The following is a 25,101-nucleotide window of genomic DNA, read 5'->3' on the forward strand; positions in this document are numbered from 1 at the left end:
ATAACATAATAGATGAATTATATTAAAATGATAAAAGTAATAATACCAAATCTGTCACTCACCACAACCTTTTAATCATAATTAGTTAGCAGAATTCTCACCTATTCATTGGAGCCTTACACAGCCATGGTCACACTAGCTTCTAATGCATGGGTACAATATTAGAATGAATATTTGTCACATATGAAGTTCGGTTCTTCTGCTCTACAAAGCTCTGCCTGCCTGGTCCATTATAACTGACAGATTTCCCGTGAGCACTTATTGGGAAGGCGGTAACTGAATTCTGGTTATTTGTGCGGCTACTACTGTTGTACCTGATTGCTGCCCTGGCAGATGCTTGTTTTATAATCCTTGGACACCGTACCAGGTTTCCAGAATATAGACGAAGCATGAGACTTCAGATTCCGCCACTCATGTCTTAAAGCAACTTCCAAACTCAGTTTCTACGGTTAAAGCTAGCACATTCTGTGAAGTATGGCCATGCCTCTGGTTTTGATCCTACTCACCGCAGTACATGGGGTTTTCATCGCTCATATCTCTGCAGTCATTGTCCCCATCACACAGGAAAGCCCGGGAAACGCAGATGTTTGTAGTTGCGCACTTTATGTGGGTAGGCGGGCAAGTACGGGGAGCTTTAAAAAAAAAAGCAGATATATCACAAATATAATATATATCACAGACAATGTCCATGTTACCAGACCCAGGCAATCGTTCAAACCACAGGAAGGCACAGCTCATGTGAGCGGTAGTAACTCCAAGCTGGCTCTGGAGCGGCAGAGATGCTTCTTACGGAAGTAAGATATACTTACGGCAGTTTTTCTCGTCTGTGGTGCCATTGTCAAAGCAGTTATCGACGCCGTTGCAGACGCGACTGAGAGGGATGCACCGCCCATTGCCGCAGGTGAACTCCGTGGTGCTGTTGCAGCTCCTGAACAGGCACCCGACCTCGTCGCTGTTGTCACCACAGTCGTCGTAGTAATCACAGCGATAGCTGTACGGGACGCATCGCCCATTGCCGCAAGTGAAGGCTGTTGGTCGGCACGTGTGAAAGGCTAGGGGAAGGAGAGACATTGGAAGGAGATGTCAACTGATGGAATCTTCGGCACACAGAGGTGACCACACAGGAACACGTCCTGTATCATCAGAGTCAAAGCCCATCCAGGACACCATGGAATTTCGCGCCAAACAGTTGCACGATGACATCTTAGCTCCTAACAACAGCACTGAGTCCAGCTTACCACAGACGGTTTCCAGCTCGTCACTGCCGTCACCGCAGTCATTGTCGTTATCACATTTCCATTCCGGTGGGATGCAGCGCCCATTGAGGCAGGTGAACTGGGACTGGCTACACCGGGTGCCTGTGTCCACAATGCAGTGCTTATCATCGTTGGCCAGATACCAGCTGCCTTCGTGTGGGCACTGACACTCGGCTCCATTTGGTCCTGGGGCAGGGAGAGGTGAAGCGTAAGCCTAGGAACCGGTCTTCGTCTTTTCCAGAACGGCATTTACAACATCTTAGAAATGAAACACCTTTCAGCTATATTCTGTGTTGTTCTTTAAAAATAACTACTGCCCCCCACACAATGGTTCTCATTTTTGCGAAAACACAATATCAGAAGGTACATTTCCTATGAAACTGTCCTCATACTGAAGACAAAAATATCAAACTATAAACAATATCTCCTAAAGGGAAAATTTACATTATAGAATTCCTATTGAAGTCAGGAAGTCAAAAACCTTCTTACTCTTTCCCTCCTGGTTTCCACTTAAACCGCCTTTACAGAACCAATTCCAGTAGAACAGAACAAAACCCTGTAACATAACCCTTGGTCCATTTGACAAACAGCCTGCAACTAAGAATTTCCATTTGTTTTCTGCTTGGAACTAGTATCCAAAGGTCAACGTCATTGTTGTTGCTATACCATGTTCCTGCTCAACCCTTTACCTGGTGCACAGATATGGCTGCATCCTCCATTAAACTGGTCACAAGGGTTGCTGCACTGCTGCTGCTGGGTTTTGAGAACTCTGGAGATCCCCCTGGGTTGCACGGGTAAAGAAGTGGTCATCGCAATCAGAGCTGACCCATCGTATTTGTTAGCACGGTAGATCTTCTTGGTGGAGATGTCTGTCCAGTAAACATGCTGGCCGTAGACAGTCAAGCCAAAGGCGAGAAAGATGGTGCTGACGATGACTTCGCGGTTGGTGCCCCTCAGAGTACTGCGTTCTATCTTCTGCCTGGAACAAAGAGAAAGAAAAGCGATTGCTGAGATGGAGAACGAATCACAATGGTTAGGCGCCTGGCAATTGCTTATGTTGCTTCCAATGATTGTGCAAATGGGGCAGACATATATGGCGCCTGACTTGTGTTTCTTCCTTGGTGATAAGAAGTCCTGTTTGCTTATCACACTCCAGCATCATATATTGTTTAGGATAAGCCAGGCTAACATTAGAAGCAGGAGCAGCCCGTGAACAGATTCCCATAATGCATGGGGCCTGGCATGAAATGATATTACTTCGGAAATTTACTTAGAATGACACAAAACATCCCTGCTGTGATTCAAATGAGAGAACGAAGAAAAAATAAGAATATTTCATCACAAGACCAAAATATTCAAGGGAAGAAGTAACTGCAACGAACAGAATCATTTCATCCCTTAGACTCTTCCATGGGGAGGACGCCGATGTGGTTACTTGGAGATATCGCATAATTACACTACTAGTGCGCCAGAGAAAAGGGATTGATTTGAAAAGAGGGCCCAAAGCAACAGATATGTTATTCAAATCTGATGCCTATAGTCAGAAACTGAGTAATGCCATTATAACTATAGGTACACTTAGTGATGCAGGTGTAGATCTCTCAGGAAACAGTCACAAAGCTAGAACAGGCAGCATCTCTCCACTTTTTCAGATTTTTGTCACATTAAGCAAGTCCCTCCACATGATAAAGAGACACCTACAGGCTAGCATCTGCCCAGTAAAGAAGGTCAGTCTCAAGGTCCAAAGTGAGTCCGTTGGGCCAAACCAGGCTGGTGTTCACAATGGGGACGCGGAAGTTTCCTCCCAGTGTGGCTCTCTCGATCTTGGCATTAGTACCCCAGTCAGTCCAATACATGTACCTAGTCAAACAGGAGAAAAGATTAATTCATAACACAGAAGCCTTTAAAGACCTTTCCACATTCCTTCATTGTAAATATCCATCAACTTGTAAGGAACTCAAGAGTATGCCATTCCTTTCCACACATGGATGTCCTGAGTCAGGCCAAGTTAAAAAAAAAAAAAATCACTGAGATCTGTTTCTCTGCAAGTTCATAGATATTATTATTGATTATGCACATAAAGTAATTTCTGGTACCCACTCCCCCTCAATCAAACAGATAAATGAAGAAGAGCACATCATACCCTCGGCAAGGATCTAATACGATCGCTCTCGGTTTGGAAACACGGGCTATCACTGCACGCTTAGATCCGTCTTCAGCCACAGAATTGATCGTCTGGTTTGTATAGTCACTGTAATAAATTCTTCTGTTTATCCAGTCAAAGGCAATCCCATCACAAATACCTACATCTGGGCACAGACAAGGAGAGATACACATATATAATCACGTAAAGATGCTAGACTCTCAACGTGCATTAAAAATACTCAGTATGCTGACCTCCTTATATCTACTGCCAAGGTGAACTCCACCTGGTGTGCACTTACCTGAAAGGAGGGCCACTGGAGAGCTGGTCCCTGAATACAGGCTGACATAGGAAATCTGGCCACGGACAGAGCTTAGCTTTTGTGTGAAGAAGATTCTATTATTCCTGTGGTCATAGTCCAGAGCAATGGCGGTTCTTCTCACATTTATCTCTTGGAAAGGCGGGCTATGGTCTTCAGGGTCAAAGTGTAAGCTCCTCAAGGAATTGTTCAGGGTATAGACGAGGAAATCTTCTCTTGAGGTGGCACAGCTCTTACCATCGTCTCCCAGAGCACCAAAGGCACACCCACACTTGGGGGTGGACAACTCGGGTAGGGCAAAGCAGAAGTGGGCACAGCCACCGTTACCTTGCAAGCAAGGGTTGTTGTCAAGATCTGCTGCTGAGAGGGGCTGGGCACGCTCATCAAAGACGGTCACGTCCCGTAGCAGGTTGATGTTGTCTCTTATCACCACAGGTGGATCTGTATTCCCTGGTTCCTTGCTAGCTTGGAAGACTTTTTTCAAATTTCTATCTACCCATATGATATAGTCTCCAAAAACAGTGATGCCATACGGCGTGGGGTAACGACTGCCATAACGAATCACCTGAGATTCTCCTCCATCAAGATGGATCCTGGCAACTATATCTAAGGAATCGTCAACCCAATAAATATAGCCAGTGCTGTGGTCCATTGCCAAGCCCCGAGGTGTGACGATGCCTTCAGAAACAAGGACAGTTCGATTGGTACAATCAAGAAAAGCACGCTCAATCTTCGGTTTCTGCCCATAGTCAGCCCAGAAGAGATATCTACTCTTGGGGTCAACAACAATATGCCGAGGCATATCCACGGAGACCTTGAGGAGAACACGGCGGTAGGTGGTATTGATTCGCAGCACTTCTATCAGGGTTTCATATACAAAGGCGTTGGTGAAGTAAAGATTTCCTACAGGGGAAAAAAAATTTAAAAAAAAAGAAGTTGACAAATGAAAAAGCAAGAAGGAAGAAAAATTAGGGTGAACCATTTCTGAATAGAATAATGTAAGGTGAAGGTTTGATCACTTGTAAACTTATAAAAATGAACATTTATCCTTGGATTAAAGAGAGTACTTTTGGAAATTTAGGGAACATTTTCATTCTCTCAAAAATCTTCAGCTTCCTTCTAATGGAAAGGAGCTCACTATGTAAGTGAGGATGAACTCAGCTCTTGATATTCCTGCCCTCTCTACCAAGAAGTCGGGCATAGGCCAACACACCCAGCAAATAGATGGCTTCTCTCACGAGCATATTCAACTCTGCCATTGTCCAATGACAACAGCCATTGACCACACCAAATGAGTGAGCTTATTTTGGGACAGTGAAAGTGTACAGAAGCCAAAACTGGGCTACATCTGTCCTGTTGGGCACACTGTACTGACACTGCTCAGTCCCACCACCAGAAACAGGGATAGGAATTTGGACTTATCTAATTAAGCTGCTGTATTTGCTATATATGCAACTTATAATTGAGCCATATCTACTCATCAAGATCAACAATATATAATGGTCTCTGTTTGTAATATAGTAATATAGTATTTCTCAGAGCACTGTTAAGAGTAAGTAGTAATTCAAACACAAGTAAATTAATGTAATACTGAGTTGGGCACATCAATAACTAAGAGAAATACATGTAATGATTATTTTATACATTATCAAGGAAGCAATTAAGAGTCTGCAACTCCCCTCAGCAGCTGCAGTCCTCTGTAAGTGAGCCCTGCTCCTCACCGGGGCAGCACTGTACAGCTGACCCTGTTAAGGGGGAATCCAGCTTGGGGATGTGAGAACAGGAATTTAGCCCTCCCCACACCCACCCCTTGCCATCTGCAGGAAGTTGGAGAGCTGGCCTCAGAGGCATGAAAGCAGGGGAGCTAGTGCAGCCCCTCAACAAATGTCACACTCAAGAGAAGGGTCCCACACCTCACTGGGGTTAGACGGTAGAGCTGGCACTGGTGGTGGGTGCGTCAGTGAGTAGGAGAACTGCCTCCACCTGCTGCTGCCACGCCTCCCCTGTTACTACCTGCTAAATTGGGTGAGCTAGCCTGGGCAGTGTTAGAGAGCTCATCATGGCAGTGACAATGAGGGAAACCTGGCAGGCTGACCAACCCAGGTACCACCCAGGTCCACCAAAACTAAGGCTATGAGTTGGCCCACCCCAACATCCACCTCATCTATGAACTGCTAGGTCATGTGAAGGGGCAGGACCTGCAGATGCAGGATCTTCAAGACTCAGGACAACAGCAGGATATTTGGGAGGGGTCCCAATGAGGGCCCAGAATCAGAGGCCTTGTACCCAACCAACTCATTACAAATGAAGATAAGATAATTTTGTTTGTTCCCTTGTTTTGTTTTCTTTTTCTTTCTTTTGGTGGGGAGGTTGCAAGAGCAGAGGGCAGAAACTTTAGATGGGGATGTGAATGGGATCCAGACGTATATGCAAGCAAGGATGTGCAGGCAGTTATGACAAAAGAGGCCATGCATTTGAGGGAGGGGGGATATAGGAAAGTTTGAAGGTAGGAGGAGAATACAAAAAATAAAGAGAATAACAGAATACAAAAAAAAATGAATCTGCAACTAAAGCTTCTTGACTTTAAAGTAAGCAAATGCCTTTCCTCTTCTTAATTTTAGATAATTCTAATCTCAATATTTTCCTGCTCAATTGCATAAAATAGATTCATCCCCAATTAATCTGTCAACTAAAATACCTCATCCTTCATTTAGTCTTAAATGACCTTATACCTGATCTAGAAAAATCCAGTTCTGACACAGAGATGAAAACGGAAGCTGTAGATCACGTACCTGCTACCCAGTCCACGGCAATACCCCGGATTCCATTTGCGCCTATGCCGTAGGTAACGATGTTGGTAAAATTAGACCCATCAGGTTTGATTCTACGGATTCCATTAGAGGATCTCACAGAGCTGCTATAATCACACCAGTAAATAAAGCCAGGGGCGACAGCCACATCCACGTGGAGAACGTTTCGCCCTACAACATTTAAGACAAATCAGCAAACTGAACCGGCACTTTCCACATCTCCCCCACTTATTAGCATGTGTGCTATACAAACTAATGTGTTTCACTAAAGCCTTTTGGCATATCCTGCTGCCCACTACTGCTCCCTCTCCTCTACTTCTAAACCTCTTCTACTTTCATGTATTCTTTTTCTTTATTCTTATTACATTATTATTACAAGCTGCACTGACAACTTGGCATTTGTTGGCTGAAACCAACTTGGGGGGTGCATCCCCGAGAAAGACTCTCTCTCTTCTCAGCAAGTCCTCATCTAGGAAGGGGCCTTGAGAGAACACTGTTCACTCGGATGTGCCGTCTCCTGCTGCTATTGTCTTGTCAAGACTGCAGAATTGTTAATGGGTGCAGAACTTTCTTCTGAGTGTGTTTCCTTCTTGTCGTGGGTCTGACTTGGTTTTGCAATGCCGGGGAGCAAGTCCATGACCCTTCATTTTAGCAGTGAGCAGGTAAGTTTCATCACCACCCCTTGGTGTTCTGAAATAGATATCCTGGCAAGAATATTCTCGCGTGTTTCTTTTTAAAAAAAAAATATTTATTTATTATGTATACAATATTCTGTCTGTTTGGCTGAAGGCCAGAAGAGGGCACCAGACCTCATTACAGATGGTTGTGAGCCACCATGTGGTTGCTGGGAATTGAACTCAGGACCTTTGGAAGAGCGGGTAATGCTCTTAACCGCTGAGCCATCTCTCCAGCCCTCTCGCGTGTTTCTTATGGTGCTAGAAAACTCTGCTACATACTTTGGCTTATAGCTAAGAGGCATGTTATTGTTTACATATTCACAAATATGATTATTAAGTCAGGCAGGGTAGCACGTGCCTTTAATCCCAGCAATCAGGAGGCATAAACAGGTGGATCTCTGGTCTATATACAGGTAAACAGGAATACATAGTGAGACTTTCTCCCAAATAAATAATTAATAAAAGAAAAATATTATATAATTATTGAGGACTAATACATCACTTCACCAAATATATACTAATAAATTTGTGTACACCTCATTAACAGAGAAGGAAGGAATACAGAACATCCATTCGGTGATACCTCCTGAAAATCCATGCTATCTATACTTTATAGCCCTCTAAGCCTGTGAATCTCAGGAACCAGCAAACTCTGGCCCCCTTAGATTCTCCACCCAATCCAGAGGACAGGACTTGGCTCAGCTCTGGGCTTGCCAGCCCCTCGCCTCCAGAAGATTCTGTTGAGCTTATAAAGTTTATAAACCACATTGGAGCTGGCACCAGCTAGAAGCAAACCTTACCTTGGCCAGCCACTGGCACCATGGCCTCTGCGTGATCTGATAGCTCCAGGCTAAAGCCTCTAATTGCAGACAACTTGGAAACAACTATAAAAGAGTTGTATGGGGAACAGGAGCGATGATCAGGACCAAGCTTAAACCCACTGGCGCAGGCGCAGGAGAACATTCCACCTGGTGTGGGCAGGCAGATTTGCTGGCAAGCATTTGGGTTGTTGCTACAGCCATTGGAAGAGTCAGCAGCACCTAAAAGAATGCAAAAATCAGTCTGTAACCTTGTGGACTTGACAGTCCAATTATTAAAAATAAACACATAATAACTAGATTAGCAGATTAATATCAGTACTGAAAGACAGGAATTTGTTTTTCGCCTCCTTGCATTTCAATCTATGAGATAAGAATATTTAAAAGACATTTAATCACACACAATAAAAATAGCATATATGATGCAGAATAGTTGATACTCTTGTGGTGAAAGTGAGAAACTCAATATTATAAATCTAATATAAAAGCTTAGTAGTCAAAGGCAGGCAGATTTCTATGATACTACTTTTGTGGTAAGTTACTATCTTGGTAAAATAAAGTTAATTTGTTAGGGGGGTACTTTAGTTAAGGCAAAAAATTCTGTCCCAAAATTTGTTCAACATTGACATTGACAAAAAAATGACTGCCATTCACAGAGGTCCTATTACAACAGAAAACATACAGGAGGAAAAAAACATGTAATACATGATGAATGCTATAAAGTAAAAGGGAGTAAATAAACTCTGAAGCCAATTCTGGCCTTTGAAATGTCAGATAAGTCACTGACACTTAACTGTCAAATGTTTTGCTTACATGTGTATACACCAGGAACTACATGTGGACAGGGTGTGAGTGTAAGGATGTGTGCATATGCGTCACACGTCCGTGAATGTGTGTCCATGACAAGTACTCACTGCGTCGGTGATAAACCTGAAGACCTCTCAAGTTCGAAACGTTATCTCTCAGGACTACTTTGTTGCTCCCAGAGGACTTGTCGACTCTTTCAATAACCTCATACTGCTCATCAGAGTAGTAAAGGAAGGGGCCGTGGACCGCAAGACCCCACGGGTGGGCCAGGTGGTGCACCAGGATCATTCGCTCCGTACCGTCCACGTTTCCTCTTTCGATCTGAAGGATCAGAAGTCTTGTTACTTCACTGATTCATACTGAATGGTCATGTTCAAGTTCCCATTCTCTTGCATCTCTATGGCACTGTTTCCTTTCTACCTATATGGAATTGGTCCAAGACAAGTATGCAGAACAGGCAAACATCCTCATCTTTGAGTGACTCACAGCATGCTTAAGAATACGTAGAAATGTCTGAGCATGCACAATTATGCAGCAGCTGACAGACATTGGCTGTGACATCTCCAGAGACATGTTCCCCAGAACTTCAAGCCAGCCCTACTGGATGGGAGCCAAGCGTGGTGCTATGGTGTGGATAAACAGTTTTTGTCCACAGAGAAAGAATCAAATAGACGGCTTCTGGGGAGTGTGAGGGAGTAACTGGCTTAACTTGGGTTCAAAAGCCTATACCACCAGCCAAGCAATGAGTGAGAGATCTGGGTTATCCACTACCTTACAGACAAGAGAACCCAGAGGTTTTATGCCAGAAATGACAGAAATCCTAGAAGCAAGGAATCGTGACCCTTCTGGCTGCCAGTGGCTAGAGCAGAGAGGTTGAGCAAGCTCTCAACTGGGCAAGCATCAAAACTGTAGTTTCATAAAGCCAACTCACTCATGGTAGGAATAAAAGTCTGAACATAAGGCAAATTAACTTCTGATGATTAAAGAAGGAGAGGTGGAGTATAAAGCTCATGGATTCAGGAGAATGGGTGCAGAACAGGGAGGAGTGCAGACAGCCATTGAGTTCTGTCTAGCCAGTACTAACTGTATGCAGAGATCACAGCACGTGATGAGAACATCCTCATAATATCTATGCACCCAAGCATGCATGGTGCTTATACATATGTTGATAAGTTTTATGTGTTTTTATTGTGTTTGGGTGCCCCCGTATGCACAACATCAAGGCTCTCTCTCTACCTTGTGGTTCTCAGGGATTGAACTTGGGTCCTTGAGCTTGGCAACAAGTACCTTTAACAACACTGAGCCATCTCACTGTGAATAAGCATACTGGGACAGCAGAGGCTGTATATTGATGAGAGACAGAGTATGTGGTCCAAGGATCAATACCAAGAACTGCAGTTGGCGATACAAATAATAACAATAATGTCATCCCAGAAATGAAGCTAGTATCTGGGGAACAGAAAGGGGAAAGAGAGCAAGGACTGCTTCATGGCATCGTAGCTAACATCAGTGTCTGATGTTACTGAAATTACTACTGTCCAGAGTATAGTCAACATACAATCTGATTCATCAACAATCATTACTGAGTACTTCCTTTGCCAAACTCAGCTACAACATCTAGCAGCAACAGTCAAGTGTCAGTGGAACCTAATAGTACATTTTATTGCAGAGTATAAGGGGCTCCATCTTGAAGTTTTAAAGCTATAGAGGAAAGTTCACGTGTGTACTAATGATGTCTTTAGCTGCTGAGCTGAGATACTCGCTTAGTCTCTGGTGTGTGTGTGTGTGTGTGTGTGTGTGTGTGTGTGTGTGTGTTTACTCTGCACTGGGAGAACCTGGAGTCTTTTCAATGAGAAGACTGACATCACTTAACACGTTAAGTCTATGTCTCCATACAAGTGGTGATTACCTATCCTGAATGAAAGGGGGACAAATAATAACCATCAATCTGGCGGGAATGTGGCACATACTGAAGCAAGGCGAGCACTGTCGAGAGAACGTGCAGGAAAACCCTGATCTAGGTTGCCAAGTAACCCGGCACGTTTCGGATCACAGTGGTGTGAACAAGGAGTGAAAGGCCGCTCATACCACGCCTCTGCTGGAGACCGCCCAATAGAGCTTCTGCTCCTGGATGTCCAGGGTGACAACCTCCAGGTGACTCAGGTCCCCGGTGAAGAGAATTTTTAAAGCTGTTCCATCCATGTTAGCACTTGCGATCTTGGCAGGAACCCCACTGTTCGTCCCCTGGTCTGACCAATACAGTTTCCTACAACCATAAAAAGCATGAGGGTTTCGTGAAACCGGAAATAGAAAGGGGTGATCCAATGTAGAGGGGCATTTAACCGGTGTCCCATCAACATCTCTAGAGGTCTGTTATCTGACGCCAGGGTGGTGGAATTTTCCATCTGCTCGGCCTTCAGAGTCTTCAAGTCAGAATATATTGCCCAGGCTTGTATCATATTTAGTTCCTAAAATTCCTGCAAGTAGAGCACTGAATATTCACTTGAACTTAAAGGAAGAAACATCTTCCTTCATATTCAACATAATTTCAAGTTACTGCTATCCTCACTGGGGTTTACACTGTTAAAATGTCACACATCATACAGTTTAAATGTCAACAGGACACCTCATCAGACCGGGGCATTGATGAAGATGGTGCAGACACGGGAACATGTGAGCCACTTGGTACCACTTACCCACGTGCTGGGTCAACTGTTATGCCAACTGGGAGGCCAACGCCAAGAGAGGTGCCATCGTTGGTAATCAGTGTTTTTCCATACCTCGTGTCTCCCCGGAGTGTCACCACCTACAGTCCAAATTCATGTATTAGAACTGAATTTCTTTTGTGGAAACAAAGATGGATGGGGTGAAAAGCTAAAAGCTAAAGCATGACCAGTAATGGCTCAAGACGCCATTGTGTTTCCCTCTGTCCCCACTACCTCTTTCTTCTCGGGGGCTGGGAAGAATAATCTCAGCACAAAGTACAACCAGGGCTGGAGAGGTGGCTCAGAGAGGCTTGGACTATGCTCCCAACATCCACATTTGACTCACTGGAGTGCCTATAACTCCAGTTCCAGGGGACCCAGCATATTCTGAAAGTCCCCATGGGCACTGCTTCAATGTTCTGCACTGGCATACATGGAGGCAAACACTTCCCAGCGATGAATAAGGAGACAAAGATCACTGCCTGTTGCTATACAGAAGGTTTTCCATAAAATCGCTACTGGATGCAAATAGATCACTTATCTGTATTAGCATTCCCCCCTCACCTCTCTCCCTTCCTCTCTCACACACGCACATACATGCACGCTACCTTTTTCCCCTCAATCTATGCCTTGTCTGGCATTTCTAATTACTGCTTGAGCTACAGTAATTTTTCTGATTTCAAGTTGCCCCTTTCTATTACAATCTCCTACGTTTTCTGGGTCTAAGTGTCTTCTTGGGTCACATTAAATCCCTTCTATTCTACCTCAAGTTCTCTCATCAGCCACCTGCAGGCTTCATTTATAAGCGGCACCTGTTTTCAAGATATAGGCACACAGCGACCCCTAGTGGAAAACAGGCTCCTCAACACCACCTCCTATTTTCAACATGGAATGTTCCCTTCTGGAACAGAATATCAGTTATACTGCCTAAGAGTTATAAAAACTCTTGGATGATTCATCTTCCATGTTGAATACAGAGATAATTTGTACCCCGTTTCATGAAGACATTTGTCCAAGGTCAAAGAGTTCATGAGTTCAGGGTTTTTATCTCTCAGTCTTTTCCATACTTTTTCTAGAAACATGCATTGGTCATCCTCCAAGGCTCAGTAAAATAACCACCCCTCACCCTACATGGTTGCTTTTGCAACACTGGAGCTTGTGTGCAAGGGGAAAAAAATGCCTTGCTCATCTTTGAAGATAAGATTAATTTGTAGGAAAGAGATGAAGAGCCTTACCCCAATGGACCGACTTGCAGAAGTGGTGTAATAAAGGTTTCTTGATACCCAGTCTAAAGCCAGGCTATAGGAGAACCCGGCCAGAGACAGAGGAGCAAACACTTCCCTCTGGCTGCCATCAGTCTTCACTCTGTGAATTTCACCCTGGGAAGAAAGACAAGGGAGGTGAGCTGACCTGAGGCAGGGGCATGGCCCCTACACAGAAGTCCCCTTCTCGGTACAGCTACTGCCAGTGCCGCCACTGCTTCCTTGCTGTGCCTCACTTGTTGGGAAAAGCAAAGGTTAGAAAGCTCACCAAGCAGTCTTAAAAACAAAAATTGAAAGCACATTTCAAAGCGGCTGAGAAGTCAGCAAGACAGACACATCAACCACAGAGCTCTCTTCACCCCCCTTTTTCCTCATTGGCTCTTTCCCCATTCTGGCAGATGAAATGAAGCTTCTATGAAGGAAAAACAAAGACACTGAAGAAACATTTGCCCCATGGAACCCAAGGCCCCCCCAAGAGCAGCATCAAATGTCTTCCTGGAAATCCCTGAGGGAACTTTGTCTTAAAATAATGGCCATATACATTGAGCGCATACAACTTACCGGGTTCTCAGCCCAGTAGATGAACTGCTCGGAGTCATCAAATTCAACATTAAAACCATTATGTATCCCTGCTATGGGGACCATAGCATCATTGCCCTTCACCGCGGGGTCAAGGGAGATTCCGAATATTATACTATTTCTTACAGACATCAAGAAAGGTTGATCACCTGTGGAAGCAGCAAGCAGTGTGTCAGGCATTGCAGCACTAACATAGAAGTGTTATGTTGAACCATTGTCCTCCCACAGAAGCCCCCCAGCCCCTCAGGAGACACTGCCTGAGGATGATCCGCTACATAGTCCTCATTATCTCCTTACTCAGACAAACTATCAGGATTTGAGTCTGAAAGTTCTCTCTACCAATAGAGAGCCTTAACAATAAATGATGCAGGGAAGGTGGGGAAGTGGAACACACTTGGTAAAGAGTATCTGTCTCGTGCCTCTCAGGTATCGTTTTGAGGCACAATTATTATTGTATGTAATTGTATATTTAGACCTTGAAAATCTGCAAATGACCCAAATAAATATCTGTAGCAGAGGGCTGTAGCTAAATTAGAGATTACTTGCCTTGCTTTCAGGAGACCATGGATTCTCTGTGTGTGTGCGTATGAGTGTATGTGTGTGCATATGTGTGTGTGTCTTTGTGCCTTTTTCCATGTGTCTGTGTGTATGTGTCTACCTGTGTCTATGTATATTTGTTCAAGTATCTATATGTGTCTGTGTGTGTTTATCTATCTGTGGGGGGTGGTCAATAATAACTGCATAGCTGAAATGGGTAGAATTCGCACGAGGAAATATATAATCTAGTGATGACGTGAAGACCCCAGGTTGCATTTTGCATTCTGACCCTGAGACAGAAACCTATTTGGATGTACAACTAGAGTTTGTCTACTTGCTTTGGGAAGTATATCTCTTAAGTAAGTTCTCACCCTATAATTTTACATTATAAAAAAGTCAAATTGAGTCAAGTGAGAAGGCTCAGTTGGCAAAGCATTTGTCACACAAGCTGAGTTCAAACTCTGCAACCCACAGGGGAAGGAAACAGCTGAGAGTGGTTCTCAAACATTCGTGCACACATGTACATACCCCATGTGCACAGGCACACAACCCACATGTAATAATGTAAAATGAGGTAAAAAGAATATAAAATTCTGAAGAAGAAGAAGAAGAAGAAGAAGAAGAAGAAGAAGAAGAAGAAGAAGAAGAAGAAGAAGAAGAAGAAGAAGAAGAAGATGAAACAGAAACAACCAGGCAACCCTATCCACCATTAACCTCTATTGGTTTACTGGTGCTTACTTGGTTTGGTTTTTGGTTTTGCATGGCTGAGATTAAACCCAGGACCCCACACAGGCAAACACCACCCCCACATCCCACCCCAGCCCATCTTCAGAAACCAACAGGAGACACTAGTGACCACTTCCAAAGCCTGTCCATGGGAAAACCACAAGTGAAATTATTTGTGAAATGACAAGTGATACTATTTGCTGTCGCCATTAGATGTCCCTACAATAATCAGCTGACAGTCTTGTTTGGTGAAGGAATGCCCTGTATCTAAAATATGTCCAGATTAATCTTCTCTGAAAGATTCAAGGACACATTAAATTAAACAATGTCACCAAGGATTAGTAATGTAATAAATCTCTGAGAAAAATAGCAAAAAAAAAGTATTGCCAATCATTAAAACCTTTCATCATGAGAGTATCAGTGCACAGTGTCACAGGTCTGTACGGGGGAGCACCATCCTCAGGACCTCAGCTGCAAACACTGGAACCTGAAAACACTATAAATGCCCTAAAAACCCATCCTGTATTTATTTTCCATTTCAAAGCCGGGTTTCCCTAAGGATTTGGAAACATGTTGCAACTAACCATTTTGTTTCAACTTCTCTAGCAATTTCTATCAGTTTCAAAATACTTCCACTCTTCGGTGAGGGGTGAACAGATTCAGAGTAACCTTTTAAATGTCTGAGTGATAGAGGATGATTTTCAAGAGTTCTATGCATATACACCCTTGAAGAAATCATTTCTCTTTCCTTTTGCACTCTTGACCACTTGACACAACACTCCACACACCCTTCAATCAACCCACTAATATAACTAAGATTAAATTGCTCAAATGGCCACTTGTAATATTTCTTAACAGAGACAGCACTTATTTCTGGGGTATCAGATAATAACATTAATGATTCTGAAGCTGGAGACCCAGGACGGATCACTCACCAGTGATTATTTGGTATAAGAATAAATAAAACAAAGGACCTGAAAACGTGCAAGCGGAGCACAAACATCAAAAATAAATTCTACTTTTAAATGCAGAAAAGGTTAAAGGTTGACCCATATGTACAGGTCCACAGAACCTGTATAGCAATAGAGATGCTTAACGCTATCACCCCACTGAACATAAGGGAACTGGGTGCAGGGTTTCCCACAGTCTAGCCGCAACTATGACAGGCTTGATCAGAGCACACTTACCTCTCACGCAGTTGACAGGATCGTCAGAGAGGTTCCATCCTGAAGGACAAGCACAAGAATAGTATCTAGGGTCCTGTGCAGAAAGCAGGCAAAGGTGACTGCAGGGAGCAAAGGCACATGGGTTGTGGGCTGTGGAAGAAAGAAGAGAATGCACGTGTGTGCATGCGTGAATGGAAACCACCTGCAGAGTCACAAGATTGGCTTTCACAAGGTCCTAGTTCAGTCTAAACCAGGATATACCCTAGATCCTATAATATAAATACAATGTCCACTTGCCAGACCTAAAAGCTACCTTGCTGTATGAAAGATGAAGGCAGCTTTGCATGTGTCCGTTATTTGGACTCTCGGTGTGTATCTTATTTCTTCTACATATGACATGCTAGATAATCTATTATTTTCCTCACCAAAATACTAAGCATCTGTAAGTTCCCAAACACAGTTTATCTAAACATGGAGTGGGCATTCTAGAAAGGAAACAGAGCTGGTAACTAACTCATGTTGTGGGTGGTAATTTCAGAATATGAGGATGTCAGAGCACTGTGAGAGGTGCTTAAAAAAAGCCTCTCCAAGAAACCATAGATGACCCAAAGCAGCAATTCTGAGAGAGACGGAAAGAAGACAGGTGTTCAAGACAGAACAGAAAAGTACCAAGGCTCAAAGCTGAGAACTCGCCTGCTGTGCCACTAGACCATGATTTAGTCTAGGAGGGTAAATGTAAAACACAGAAGAAACAGGGCCAGACACCACTGGAGATATTTGAGAAAAGATTATGGGAAGATTAAGTGTTGTCCCTCACAACACCCTATGCATGAAGGTGACATGGGATGGCCACAGCAGAATACCTACAAGGAGATGGTAACATAATGAGTCCCAACAATTCGCGGCTAAAGAAGGTCACAGAGGTAGTAGCTAATTGCTACATTATGTATACAGAATATGGTATTGTCGCCTACAATAGACTGTTCTTCCAGCAGTAAATAAAAGCAAAAATGATGCAGAAGCCCAGACAAAGCATGGAGAACTGTGGGCAGCAAAAAGAAAATGCCATTTCCAGGCAGGCAGGTATCACTTACAAGACGGTTGCCTTGCAGGATGAATGGCAACGATCCCAAGAGGCTGCTGAACGCTGTACATTTCAACAGACTGGTTGCCCCCGTGCCACTTGTTGGCTTTCATCACCCGCCGAGTACCACGGTCGGTCCAGTACACAGAGTCCTCGAATAGAGTCAGGGCGTGAGGATGGTGGAGAACCTGGAAGAGAAGCAGACAGTGAGACCTCACCCGGAAATGGGAAGGAGTGTCTGGGGCTTAAATACTGAAGATTCTAATTCCTACAGTAGGCACTAGGAATGATACTGAGCATTCATTTTGAAATGGAAATTGTTCCGGGGTTATTTCTATTATATTGAAGGCCTATATTACCCAATATGCACAAAGGCTCGCTCCTCGTAGCATTGACCAACTTGTCAAACTTAAACAGAATTCATTGAATAAAAAAAAATTAAGCACACAACAGGCTCTGTCTTCATTGGGAAAATATAAGTCTAGTAACTTCATTTCACCATGATTTTTAAAGATACATAAGCAAACGACTAGCATCCATTGACTAATGGCTAAGATAAATGTACTGAGTTTCTTGCTAGGAGCAGAAGGTTGATTTAACCTCACTAAGTACTCCCTAATCTGGTTTTCTTTTGTTTATTCTCATTGTGCGTATCTGTTCTCAGTTCTCTTTTACTGATTTCTACTGTGGTTTGAACTATATCGAAAACTTACCAAATCACCTGAAATGACCTGCTTCCGGTTGCGCCCATCATAATCGCAATATTCAATGTAATCAAGATAGGCGTCCATGAAGTAGACGAGTCGGTTGGGGTAGTCAATGGTTAAGCCACAGGGCCAGAAGATCTTTTCCTGGATGATGACCGTGCGCATGGTGCCGTCCATGCTGGCTCGCTCAATCCGTGGGTGACGGCCCCAGTCAGACCAGAACATTAGATGGTTACTGTGGAAAGAGGAAGCGTGTATCAACAGGAAAGATAACTTTCACTTAACATTGTACACCACATGAGTCATGCCTTCCTCTGTGGTCACAAGACGACCACAGATTATCTAGCTATTTTTTTAATAATGTGCATAAAATACACAGTACCTTATGACATGGAAATGTTCTTTTTTGTCCTTTTTGTTTACCTTATCTTCAGAGATTCATTAACTTCACTGATGTGGAATAACTATCTGGGAAGTCAGCATCATATTAAACATAAACTCTAACTCAGCATCCTGTGGAAAACATTCTAACTTCATAAACTCAAGGAAATCTTCGTAAAACCTAGGAAAGATTTCTGTCTTTCTTTTACACCAATCAAGACAATGTCTCTTCCTTAACCAGCTTGAAAGGATTCTCAAGAAAATAACATGAACATGAAGCAGAAACAGCCATTTTGTTGTTTCCAAATCTCAGCCAAGAGACCCATCTGCAGGCCGTTACTGCATGCCTGAGAAACCTAACATGAATTCAGTAAAGACTCGCAGGGCTAAATCAGTGTCTTTCTTACCCCATTCTGGGATCTAATGCTAGTCCCCTGGGGTTTGAGACATTTGTGTTAATCAGTACAGTCCTATGGCTTCCATCAATTTTAGAGACTTCAATCGTTTCCAGAGCGTAGTCTGTCCAGTAAAGATTGCGACCTATCCAATCAACTGCAACCGTTTCTGTCACAGAGGTGCCGCTGTCGTGGACCTACAGATAAAAAAGAAGAAAACAGAAATTATGTGACCGTCAAGCCGGGCGGTAGTGGTGCACTTCTTCAGTCCCAGTGCTCAGGACACAGAGACAGGCAGATAGATCTCTGTGAGTTTGAGGCCAGCCTGTCTACAGAACAAATTCCAGGACTGACTCCAAAGCTATAGAGAAACTCTGTATCGAAGAATAAGGAGGAAGAGTAGAGAAGGAGAAGAAAAGAAATTATATGGAAATCTAGAATAAGGAATATAACAATGTAGCTACCCAGTAAGTCAACAGTATTTTCAGGTAAGTATAAGATATTCATACCTTAAATAATGCAAGACAGATGTATTAGTGAGTGGTCTCATTTTGATTTTAAAAGCTTTCGCATTTGCTAAGAACTCTACCAATGTGTAAAGACATACAGTGTTCACAAAAGAAATTGTGACTGTCAGGGGTCAAGAAACAAACTCAGAGATAGATGGTTCAATCACTTAGTCTTGCAGAGGACTTTAGTTTTGTTCCCAGCACCCACAAGACTGCTCACAACTAGGGATTAGTCATCTGCTCCTGGCCTCTTTTGGCAACCACACATACGAGTCAGATAAACTCCAATCAAACAAACTGAGGGAGATGGGTTGAAAAGTTTACGCTCTTGTGCTCTCCTCCGCTCTTAGGAAAGATTCGAGAAGAATCTGCATCACATGGTAGAGAAATCAAAATCGGAGAGGCCTGGAGAGCAGCCCCGCAGCCCTGAAGTTAGGAACATCCAGACCTCTTGCAGAGGATGCATTGCCCAAGGATAAGGGAGGATAGGACCTTCTCTTGGTGAGGAGCAGTCAATAGGGAAGGGCACGTACTACTCTCTGGTCTGTTCCATTTTGAAAGGCACTCCAGGTTTTGCCCTGCTGTAAGTCGGACCAGAAGACACGGCCGGTGACTGAATCAAAATCAATAGCGACCACGAAGGAGACATTCTGGACCAGTGAGTAGATGTTGTGCGTGTGGGCCGTGATGTTGTCCACAATGATTTTGTCACGGCTTGCTACAACTAACAACAGGCTTTCAGGGGCTATTGGGGAAAAGAAAAAAACAAACTGTTAATAAGCTAAAGGGAAAATAGAACTAAATACAATTCAAGGGTCTCTTCAGCATCCAATGGGTGAGTAAGGCACAAGAACTCATCACTTCATTCTTGAGCTCTAAGCTGTCCGCAGCCATAAATGCCATCCTAGACACTTCTGAACTCATCGGAAGCTAACTGGGTCAGGGGAATCTTAATTGTTCATTGGTATAATAGCAGTATTCCGAAATAGCTTGCTTTCTTGAATTATTGCAGGGGGCATCTGAGTATTTATCAGGCTGAAGTGAGCTGTCCTTACAGTTCTCCTTGGGCTTTGCTATCTACCTTAGCACACGGAGGGATTGATTCTTGGCAGTCTTCAGCATTTTTATTTTCCCCAAACATTTAGTTGTAGCAGAGAGTTCTACATGTCTACTAACATTCCTTTCCCCCACCCCTTGTCTATTTTTTTTTTTGAGACAGGGTTTCTCCGTAGTTTTTGGTTCCTGTCCTGGAACTAGCTCTTCTAGACCAGGCGGGCCTCGAACTCACAGAGATCCGCCTGCCTCTGCCTCCCGAGTGCTGGAATTAAAGGCATGAGCCACCACTGCCCGGCTCCCTTGTCTTTTTAGTAATACATCATACCACGTTACGTTGGCCTAAGCTACTCAAACAGAGATAGGTATCTGACGCCACCGTAGCTGTGATAACCAAATGACTGAGTTCTGACCACCAGGTTACATCCTTAAAGGAAGACTGTTTTCCTAGTCTGCTTTCGAAGGATCGTGAATGGTAACTTCATAATGTTATGAATCAGTCTGTCCCTTTGGACCACTCTCATGTAGCCTACTTGGAAAGAAAGGTTCCCTCCTTTTTCACGTTGGTATTTTTGAAGCAGAGCCTTGAACTCACTATGAAGCCCCAGCTGACCTGATCCTACCTCCCAAGGGCTAGGATAACAGACATGCCACTGTGACTGGTAATAAAGGAACTTTTAAATCCTCCTCTGTTGAACCACTTTGAAAGCAGCTGGATCAATATTCTCCTACCTATTATTATATAGGTCACAAGGCATTAAATAAATTGACAAGGAGACTATTTGACAACCTTGACAAATGCTTATACTCTCAAATTTCCTGGAGGTGGTTCACCTGTGAGAGGCTCTCACCTGTGGTTCCCCTGTAAGCTTGATGATTACCTGTGACTTTGCAAGTCCGCCCATCACTTTCCAGTGTGTATTCTGCATCACATGAGCACCGGAAGGAACCTCGCATGTTGACACATTGCTGGCTGCAAAAGCCTGGAGTATCACATTCATCCACGTCTTCACAGGTCTTAGAATCGTTGGCAAGTTGGTACCCGGAGGGACATATGCATGTGGCTCCAAAGGGCCCTTGCATGCACTGATGAGTACAACCACCATTGGAGTGTATGCAACTGTCTTGATCTAGAATAAAGAATCATGGGAGAGAGGGGGTTTTTTGACTCACTCTGAAGCAATCCCATGCCAGACTTAATGAGAGTTATTAAGATCCACATTCTCTTGGATAATCCGTATAGTGTCTGAGAATATATTATCCATTGGAACTAAACTCTACGACCACCCTCCGGTATTTAGTGCTGTGAGAAAATACAGCTGACATCAAGAAACCCAACCCAACCGTCCTTGATGAAGCATACAAAGAAATCTAAATACTCTCTAGGATTCACCAACCTAACTAGAAATGGAACAATAGGTCTTAAAGGTGTCACAGAAAAAGCTAGACATGGAGAAGACATAAACTGACTGACACACCATCATTTTTTACTCTCAGGGCCAACATGAAAATGGCTGAGCCTGCCCAAAGCCAGAGCATGTGCCTAGGTATAAAGATATCCTCTATGGCCATGAGCAGCACAATGGACAGGTAGAGTTGTGACACAGGACATGCATTAGCGGGGGGTGGGGGGAGGCACAGTAATTAGTACAACTCCAGCAATTACATGACACATGTCTGAAGTATTTCACGGTCATACCTGATGTGGTTCATCTGAGAGTGAGCGTTAATCAAAGAGGAAAGAGAAGGAACAGTAATTAGGATCACATGCCAAGCAGAGCATTTGAATCACAGAAACACAATCCCCCCACACACAGATTTTGGTTGTTATATGATTAAAATTAGACAATTCTCAAGTTAGAAAAGTTCATAAGCACATTACTAAGAGAGTTAATTTGATGTGATTTCCTCATTTAGTCTCGTTTATTTCTAATCGATGACATAAAAAGGGGGGAGAACCACAGACACAAGAGCAAAGGACTTAATGAGAAGTATGATGCAGTCATGATTTATTGGAACTAAATTATCAGGGATATGATGGTACAGAGGAACTAAAATCCCTTCCCAAACTGCTACACGGGGACTGTGACAGTGCTAGGTTACAGCAGGACTGTTCAGAATTCATTTCTGGCAGTCAAATGTCATCAGGAAAACTTACTGCAAAGTGGGGACTCGTCGGTCCCATTCGGGCAGTCCGAGACGCCATTACAGAGGACATTCAGATTGACACAGGTATTGTGGCCCGGGCACTGCCACTGCCAAAAGGGACAGCGAAAAGCCTCGGGAGGGCAGTTCTTCTCATCGCTCATATCCCTGCAGTCATTGTCCCCGTCACAGGTCCATGGTCGGAAGATGCAGTTTCCGTTGTCACAGAGGAAGTGAGTTGGGGGGCAGGTCTTCGGGACACAGCCATTGTGCTCGTCGGAGCCGTCAACACAATCGGGATGTTTATCACACTCCCAGGTGTTGGGGATGCAGGTGCCATCGCCTTGGCACTGAAACTCATCTGGGTGGCACATACCGGGAGGCCTGGTTGCTAGGAGAAACAAAGGCATATGGATGATGATGCACTTGGGTTTGTAAATGCAATGTCATATAGCTACAGAGGAAATTATTCTGGACAAATGGGGAGTTTATAATAATGATTAAGACAGAACCAATACTAAAGGCTAAAATGATATCAAATGTTCTTGCACATTATGGTACATAGAAATATTTATGTGTGGACTTGCTTCTGATTCTTTGGGATTGTCTAAATGCCACCAAGCAAATGTTTCAAGATCTCTGTGGTTTGGGGGTTGTTTTTTGGTTTGTTTCATTTGGTTTTGAGTGAGACAGGGTTTCTCTGTGTTACCTTAAGTAGAATGTATTACAAATAAAATCTATTTCATGTCTTTGAATATAGAAAGAACAGGGTCCACCAGGTGGTGGTGGTGCACACCTTTAATCCCAGCACTCAGGAGGCAGAGACTCGTGAATCTCTCAAGGCCAGCCTGGTCTCAAGGCCAGAGTGGGTTCCAGGACAACCAGAGCTGTTACACAGAGAAACCCTGCCAGGTGTGGTAGCATATGCCTTTAGTCCCAATGCTCCAATCAACAGAGTCCATCAGACTTGCTTCTATGCTGGGATTAGACTTGGCTTCGAACCCTCCACAGGAGGGTGACTAAGGCATTTCATCTGCCTGCCTTTAATTATCTTGAGTCAGTTCCACAATTCTATACCATTTCTATTCCACGATTTGCCTTTCCAATTGAGATTTGAATGGAACTGCATTCAGACGGGGCTGGCAAAACAGCTAAGGTCTAAGGATTTACATAGTGGAAAATGAGAACTGTCTTCCACATGTGTATGGGGGCATGGGCACCCACGTACACACAAACAAACAGAATTTTAAAAACCACATTGGTGAATGTCCTACGATTGTGAAAAATGTAAAAAAAAACCTAAAAAATTAATTATTTTCAGTATACATTTGTATAACATTGGCTGCCTACCTACAAATCATTATTGGGTACTATTACCCATTGACTCGTGAACACTTTGTGCTTTATGTCTTCCCCTGGGTTGTCTGAATTAAAAAGAACTAAACAGCAATGTCCAGTACTAAAAGAAAGGATCTCCGTGTGTATATACGCTGTGCATGGGGTACTTACGGCAGCCTGACTCGTCAGAGCTGTCCTTACAATCAACAACACCATCACAACGGAATCGGCTGCCAATGCACGCGCTCCCGTCAGCGCATCTGAATTGCGAGCTCGTGCAGTTTAACACTAGAAAGGAAAGAGGAAAGGGGTTTGAAGGTAACTCCAAGGTAAACTGAGGACGCCGTCAGGGGAGACTGAAGCCATCTACTCACCACAGCCTGCCTCGTCAGAGCCATCAACACAGTCCTTATCCCCATCACAGACGTACGTCGGGCTGATGCATCGGTGGTCAGGGCAGAGGAACTGTGTAGGATGGCATGTCGCTGAGGCTCCTAATGACATACGAAAACAAAGCCAAGTTCTGTTAACTCCTCGGTTCTCCGTGCTCAGCTCAGCCATAATGTCGAAGCCAGCACAGTAAAACTCAAAATGAGGATTTGGAATAAGATGACTCCAGGGCAGAGCCAGTCTTGGAAAACAGAAAACAATGATCACAGAAGCACCAGGTGCCTAGCCATATCTCTGTGAATCTACCAACTAACTCTGAGCAACCTGCATGCTAGCATGCAACAATGCTGGTGACAGGTGTGCAGGCTGCCCAATCCACTGCTTAAAATGCATGAAAATCACAGGTTCCTAGGGGGCAAGATTTCAAAGGGCCAGGCTCCTCCAAGAGGAAAGTGAATCACCTAATCCTGCAACCAATACAAGAATTTAGTTTGAGAACTCTGCTCCATCTTGAACTATTATTACTAGTTACAGTAATAATAACAGGTGAAATAAAAAGGGGGACTATGTCTATATTCTGTGATGTGTGTATGTGTGTGTATATATATATGCATATATATACATGCATATATGATTATATATGCATGTTAGGCAGCACACTCTTGCATGTGATAGCCAAAGGTTGATGTCATCTTCTGTTGAGTGAAATCCTTCTCTCTCTACCCTTTATTCATGGGACAGTGTCTCTTGCTTCCCCCATAGTCTGCAGATGTAGACCACCACATCTGGTTCAGGCTTGTCTGTGTATCTGGATGTCAGACTCATGTGTTATGCTTTGATAAGATTCAGTCCCTATAGAAGATGCATCCAGCCTGTATCAGATACAGAAAGGGTCTTAGAAGAAAGACTTCAAAGCCTATTGGTTATTCAGACCACTCGAGGCTCAGCGACCCAGAGCATGCAGCTCAAAACTCACCACAGTTCCTTTCGTCGGATCCATCAGAGCAGTCATTGTCCGTGTCACAGACCCAGTCTCTGGGGATGCACAGGTGATTGTCACAGGTGAAGGAGGTGGATGGGCAGGTAGACGTTGGCCTCGTGGGGCAGTTCTGCTCGTCACTGCCATCTAAACAGTCATTGTGTTGGTCACAGCGCCACTGGCTAGGAATGCACTGTCCACCACGTGCGCAGGTGAAAGCCAAGGACGAACAAGAATTATCTGCAAACAGCCACGAAGGGGTCAAGACCAATTGTTCTTGCAGCAACCAAGTCATCTTTCAATACAGCATTACAC

General features: G+C 43.8%; 1 protein-coding gene across 1 annotated transcript in view; it reads right to left on the minus strand.

Moving 5' to 3' along the window:
• Lrp2 (LDL receptor related protein 2) overlaps positions 1–25,101 on the minus strand; it is a 128,188-nt gene that overhangs the window by 38,963 nt on the left and 64,124 nt on the right. The window contains exons 22-45 of the mRNA XM_005346519.2: positions 24,784–25,026; positions 23,792–23,911; positions 23,589–23,705; positions 22,093–22,470; positions 20,816–21,064; positions 19,415–19,626; positions 18,385–18,569; positions 17,603–17,831; positions 16,900–17,077; positions 15,827–15,955; positions 13,359–13,525; positions 12,771–12,914; positions 11,527–11,636; positions 10,919–11,096; positions 8,938–9,151; positions 8,006–8,245; positions 6,511–6,699; positions 3,701–4,621; positions 3,400–3,565; positions 2,958–3,116; positions 1,946–2,235; positions 1,239–1,442; positions 810–1,052; positions 507–632 (exon numbers count right to left, since the gene is read on the minus strand). Of these exons, the coding sequence (XP_005346576.1) occupies positions 507–632; positions 810–1,052; positions 1,239–1,442; positions 1,946–2,235; positions 2,958–3,116; positions 3,400–3,565; positions 3,701–4,621; positions 6,511–6,699; positions 8,006–8,245; positions 8,938–9,151; positions 10,919–11,096; positions 11,527–11,636; positions 12,771–12,914; positions 13,359–13,525; positions 15,827–15,955; positions 16,900–17,077; positions 17,603–17,831; positions 18,385–18,569; positions 19,415–19,626; positions 20,816–21,064; positions 22,093–22,470; positions 23,589–23,705; positions 23,792–23,911; positions 24,784–25,026 (5,391 nt within the window). The remainder of the gene's footprint in view (positions 1–506; positions 633–809; positions 1,053–1,238; positions 1,443–1,945; positions 2,236–2,957; positions 3,117–3,399; positions 3,566–3,700; positions 4,622–6,510; positions 6,700–8,005; positions 8,246–8,937; positions 9,152–10,918; positions 11,097–11,526; positions 11,637–12,770; positions 12,915–13,358; positions 13,526–15,826; positions 15,956–16,899; positions 17,078–17,602; positions 17,832–18,384; positions 18,570–19,414; positions 19,627–20,815; positions 21,065–22,092; positions 22,471–23,588; positions 23,706–23,791; positions 23,912–24,783; positions 25,027–25,101) is intronic.

This window comes from Microtus ochrogaster, chromosome 4, assembly GCF_000317375.1.
Source record: "Microtus ochrogaster isolate Prairie Vole_2 chromosome 4, MicOch1.0, whole genome shotgun sequence".
Classification (NCBI taxonomy): Eukaryota; Metazoa; Chordata; class Mammalia; order Rodentia; family Cricetidae; genus Microtus; species Microtus ochrogaster.